General features: G+C 35.4%; 1 protein-coding gene across 1 annotated transcript in view; it reads right to left on the bottom strand.

Moving 5' to 3' along the window:
• Window positions 1-2,307: 2,307 nt before the first annotated feature.
• The window catches only part of LOC122793005 (potassium voltage-gated channel subfamily H member 8-like), a 3,945,365-nt gene continuing 3,941,672 nt past the window's right edge, over window positions 2,308-6,000 (bottom strand). Inside the window, exon 15 of the mRNA XM_044060632.1 lies at window positions 2,308-3,669. Within this exon, the coding sequence (XP_043916567.1) occupies window positions 2,914-3,669 (756 nt within the window). The 3' untranslated portion in view covers window positions 2,308-2,913. The remainder of the gene's footprint in view (window positions 3,670-6,000) is intronic.

Genomic DNA, 6,000 nt, shown 5'->3' with positions numbered 1-6,000 from the left:
ACAAAAACAACTTAATGTTCTACACAGCTCTCCTTAATAACTGACTTTTAAATCATCAGGTGATTTCATCCGTTTGGGGAGGTGTGTAAATGTTGCACTCCTTACAGAATATTAAGGCTACTAAATGAATTCCGTGAAGCCATGCGTTCCCACCTGTGTTGCTGCTTGTTACATTTTCATCATACTGCATGTAAGTTTCCGCAGAAGCATCACATCAGCTTATTTTGCAAATGAAGCTGCTAATTACATAATCAATCAGTATATTAAGTAACGAATAACAGTAAGAGGAGGAGTGTCATAAACCCATCTAACTGTTGTGCAGAACTGGACCTGTTTGGTGGTTCATCAGAGCAAGACCTGTTGAATAACTTAAAATGGTCTGATAGCCATCCTCTCATCCTCTTTTCTTCTTTTTAAAAGTTGTTTACTCTATAGTAGGTCACTTCTTCTGCTCTGTTTCCCATATAGTGCTTTGCTGGTTGTCCATGACACATTGGTTTTATTCGTTGTCTTTGGTAATTGTCTGCTAAAACAAATTTGAATAAAAAAATGAATGACAGTTATTCCTTGAGGGCATGAAGTGCAGTTGTATGCTTTTAAGGTACATGAGCTTGATTTAGAAAGCACTTTCCCTGCATACCTCTCAGTATGTTAGTGTAGAGCATATGATGCAGTAATGTGTGACAAACCGCTTATATGAGGAACACGCTGTTTTTGCATTGCATGAAAAATATATTCATTTCTTGTTTGAGAGGTTAAATGGTCTTCTAAGCAAATACATTTTTCCTTCACATTTAATTAAGAAAAACATTTCATCCAGTTGTACATGCTGTGCTTTGTTTTGCTATCACATTTCTCAATAATAGCACAGCAAGTTTAAAGTTGAGGATAAAAGTACTTTATTTTATTATCAGCAAAACAAAACACATCATGCACTGTGGAAGGGTATATACTTTATTAAAACAATGATAAAAATTTTGCTTAAAAGACCATTTCACCCTTGCACCATGAAATATCCGAGCTTTCAGACAGTGACACTTCAAACAGTCACCAACCAGTGGTCTGTCTGTATTTACTCTATCACCATTCTCAGCAGTATTGTTCAGCTTTGGATAAGGCATTAAACGATATTCTATGTAAAGGAATAACTGACTGACTGAAATAATTAATTATCAATCCATATGTAATACAACTTTAATAGCACTGGCTAAGCAACAGGACACAATAATTCAGGGTGGTGGGGTGGAGGGTACCCACCGATCCACTGTGGATTACCTGTGTTGTCCTACAGAGCTCTAAACTTTGGCCAGTTCTTTTCAAATGTCTTCTTTCAGGTAAAAGAGTAGGAAAACAAATATGGATAACCACATATGATGATGAATGCAAACTGGGTAAAATAATTACATCAGTAAAAGATGCCAAAGCTTTCTAAGATTTCAAAATGGTCTACTGGAAATGGACACCTGGTAAAATAATAATGCCCTCAAATGTAATGTAAATATTGCCAGTGTACAGGAATAAAGGTATGCAGCACCTTTCTTTTTATATATCTGTGTGTGTGTGCATGTGTGTATTTGTCAGTAATATGAAGAAGGTTGTCAGGAGCCCAGGACATATATTTTAAAAGAGATCATCTAAAAATGAAGCAAGTCAGATGAAAAATAAGTTGATGATCCTTCCATAAGAGCCAGGTTGTGATCATTTCATGGAATGTAAAGATGGGAGCTGATTATGCTACAGGAACTTTGTGCTTAACAACATGGTAGCTTGCCCCTAATTAGTCATGATAATTACTTAATTTGCATGTCATTTATGTATTTTTGTTACTGTAATACTTGTCTTGACAATGGCATGTTCAAAGCATTTTACTTCAGCTTGCAAATCATTTCAGAGAGTAGGTGAGCTAGACCATTAGCCCCTATCCCCAGTTATATGGAAAAGTGAGCAACAGTGAAACTTGGTTCTGAAGCAGCTGTATTCATAATATTTAAGTCCATCTGCTAAATTAATTTCATGTAATATATATAAAATATATATGTGTGTGTGTGTGTGTGTGTGTGTGTGTGTGTGTGTGTGTGTATATATATATATATATATATTTATATACATAAATACACACATGCATATGAATATATATATATATATATATTATATAATATTGTATATATATATATATATATATATATATATATATATATATATATATATATATATAGTATCACAACTCATATTTGAATAGAACTGATTTTGCAGCAGCTTCATAGTAAATGATAGTGCATTCTCTATGACTTAATGAAACCAAAATTAATTCTTCCAACCCTATTCTTTCAGTGAATGCCAATGTCCTCAACTCATCATGCTTCATGCAATGAAGAACTACATGCAGTTTAGTTGATCACTCATTTTTTTAGTAATTGCATCATCTCCCATTTTTTTCAAAGACAAAAAAAGGTTCATATAAATTTTTTTCTCCAAGTAACAAATGTAGAAAAATATGTCCTTTTTCTAAAATGTATAACCAATGAACTCTGCTGTTTCAGACTCCTCACTCTTCAGTTAGATACATTTGGTGCATTTGAAATAAAGTCATGCCAAAATAAATATCTAGGGGCAGTTCATGCTTTGAAAGCCTTTACTCTTTCACTCAGTATTTTGTTCTCTTCTGAGTTCGTTTGAACCTGCAACTCTTTTAATCCACCATTGGTAAAAGCATAGTGTTGGTAGCTACACATTCATTGCCAGGTTTTCTTGCATTTTTTTCACTTGATAAATAAATAATATCCTAAAAAGAAAGCTCTTAAAAATGTTCATTGAAGTAGGATTAAAATAAATAATCCTTCTTTAGTTTTAAAAATCCAGAAGAGACAGAGTAGCAATATGGCCATGTATTGAAGGCAACAGTTGTTTAGATTTTCAGATATTTGTACTGTCGTCATCAATATAGCTAATGGAATCACTTGGTGACTCCCCAGATGAGGACTTCAGCATTTCCAATGAATACACTTCTTTAAGATCATTTGATTCTCTTATTGGGTTAACAAGTTCTGCTACCTTATTTCTGAGACAGTCAACCACAGAAGTCTGGCAAGCTGACTGCCCTATGGCTGTATTACAACTGACATCAGTTTTCTCTAGCTGTCCAGTGTTACACATGTCCTCTGGTGCTACCGGAGGAGAAGGGCAGAGAGGCACTGGGTCTGTATGAACAGGCTGGGGCTGATATATATAGTTATGGTCAGGTGATAAAGAATGGCCAATGATTTGAGAGCCACAGCCCCTGAAGCCTGAATGATGCTGATGAGGTTGAGGAGTTGAATGTCTTAAGAAAGAGTCCAAAGACAATGAAGGATAGATAATTTTCTTTGCAGCATTTTCTGGCAGTCCATCTGAAGGTCTGAGATGGTATGAATTTCTTTTTTGCCACACACTAGGCTGTCCATAGTCAGGATTTAGATGATTTGGAAATGCTTCTCCTCTGTTGCAGGTTTGATGTTGCAGACCACTGCTAAAGCTATTTCCAGAGCTATACGTTGCTGTGAAGGTTGGTGTCAACAGATTGACATGAGAAGGTGTGCAATAACTCTGCTTTACCAAGACAGGTTTTATCATCTGCATCAGTTCTTGAAGGTCTTTGCTCAACTGAGTGACTTGCTGTGAAAGGCTGGTCATCTGAAGAAAAAAACACAAAAGGTAGTTTATACAGGAGTAACGTTTAAAGTAAACATATTAGTTATTAAGATGTCATAACTGAATGCATTAAATCATATGATAGTGTTGATGCCTTTTTTAAGGGAGAAGCATAAATAAGACTTATGTCTCACCTTGTCCTACTTCCTTGCTTCCCTTGACAATAACGATATGTTTTAACTTGCAAAAAAAACTGGATCCTTAAACAGCCATCATAGCAAAAATATTCCAATCATATCTTGAATTGTTCCTTATACATAGATCTGGTACCAACACAAGGCTTAACTTGGTTGTTGGTGTGGTTTTCAGAGTATACCCAATTCTCGCAGACTAGTTCACACTTTACAAGTTCTCTGGGTAATATCTATAAAGTCTGCATTCAAGATGCATATGCTACATGTTTGCAAATAAGGACTTACCAGTTCAGTCTACGATTCAGTTAATAGCTGTTGTAAAACAACTTTATGTCAAATTTCAGCATATTCTTAATGTAACTGTATTATTATAGCAATCTTGTATGATGATGTACAGACCAAATATTCAGCTATTAGCCTACAGGTGAATTAGTCTGAATAGCAAAATATTTTCAATACAGAACAGATGGGTATTCCTTAGTTGAAGAAGTAATTGTCACCAACAAGAATTCTGTAAAGAAACAATCATATGGATATGTCGGTATAACCAGTTAATATTGCCAGTTGTGTTCCTGCATTTCCCACTTCATCACATACCTCATAACATTGCTGCTTGTTGATAGGGGCATGCCATTTTATTAACATAGCTTTGTTTTTAAACTGACATCATGTTTAGTGACAGAGAAACAGTACTCTTCCTCCTAAAAATGGTACATTGAGCAGGGAACCTTGTATGGATATTTTCATGTGTGCACAGTGTAAACCATGGTGTACAAATTAATTTTTGAAGAGGTAGTGGTTTGTCTACTTCAAGGGCACAAGTCGTCTGCCATCAGATATATAAATTAAATAAAAGTGGTACTCATGAGCCAGAGGAGAAAGTTAATATGTCGATTGCTATAATGTTTCTTATTAGCAGATTACAAGTTCTCAGGTGAGCATTTTAGCATGTGCCTTGCATTTGTCATAAGTTCATTTGTTCATAGGCAAGTACGAGGCTAGCTGCCCTTGGAGGCCATTTTAAGCTTAGCCAATTTTCCTATTTTTTGCTCAAAGTAACCTATCCCATTTGTTTATAGACTGGCCTGACCAATCTGATAGCCAATAATTATATATTATCCTAATGAGAATAACTGGGATCATACCACAGATAATTTGAGGGGACCCATGCATGGGGATAAAGCATTTAGGAGCTGTCTCTCTCCATTAGTAGTACAGGAGACAGTCCTGGGGTAAATTTTCTGTTTTCCATCCACAGATCTAAGTTGAACTTGAATATGGACAGGGAAGAACATTGTTTTATGTGGATGGGGAGTCTCTTCCACAGCAGCAGTATCCTCCATGAGATATACTTGTCCCTCCAAATTGTCTTTAATTACATACTTATTTTATATGTTTGCTCACTGGGAGTAGACCACTGGATCATTTGGACCTAATTCCGACTCAGCCTAGGAATATAATCTCAAGAAACTTAATGACATAATAACACAATATAGGTCACACAATCATATACAATAAATAACAACCTAAAATATTTGAAATACAGTATCAATGCATTGCAAGGCAACATAAAATGTTTGAAATAGAAATAAAGTATGTACAGTATATATTACCAAGTATATATGAAATAATAACTTAATATGCACCATTTTCTGCATTATTCTGTTTGATAAGCACAACAGTTGTCAATGTAACTTTATTTGGACTTAACATAATATAGACTGTATACAAAAGACTTCCATTTCTGGTTGTAGGTTGTGTACATGAAAACAAATAGGGGGAAAACTCCTACAATTGCATAAATACATATAACATTCGAATTCATGTATTTTTTAAGGGAAAAGAATATTAAGGGTGTCTTCAAGGTTCAGAATATTAAGGGTGTTGTCAAGGTTCACATCTGTTTTATTACTGTTGTTAGGCTACATTTATTAGTAGCTGAAAAAGAAGCAGTTGGGGAAATTTATTTATCGCCGTGGAATACTGTCAAACAGGAGCAGAAATGAAGGCAGACCTTCACTGTAATTTTAATCCTGAACTCAATCTGCCTTCCCTCAACTAGCTATACATCACTTTCTGCTGCCTACGAGCCTCGTGGAATACTGTCAGACAGGAGCAGAACTGAAGGCAGACCCTCACTGTAATTTTAATCCTGAACTCAATCTGCCTTCCCTCAACT

Source organism: Protopterus annectens, chromosome 2.part0 (genome assembly GCF_019279795.1).
Source record: "Protopterus annectens isolate FY-2018-M chromosome 2.part0, PAN1.0, whole genome shotgun sequence".
Lineage (NCBI taxonomy): Eukaryota > Metazoa > Chordata > Ceratodontiformes > Protopteridae > Protopterus > Protopterus annectens.
The sequence above is the reverse complement of the archived record's forward strand: the minus strand, read 5'-3'. Positions and strand labels throughout refer to the sequence as shown.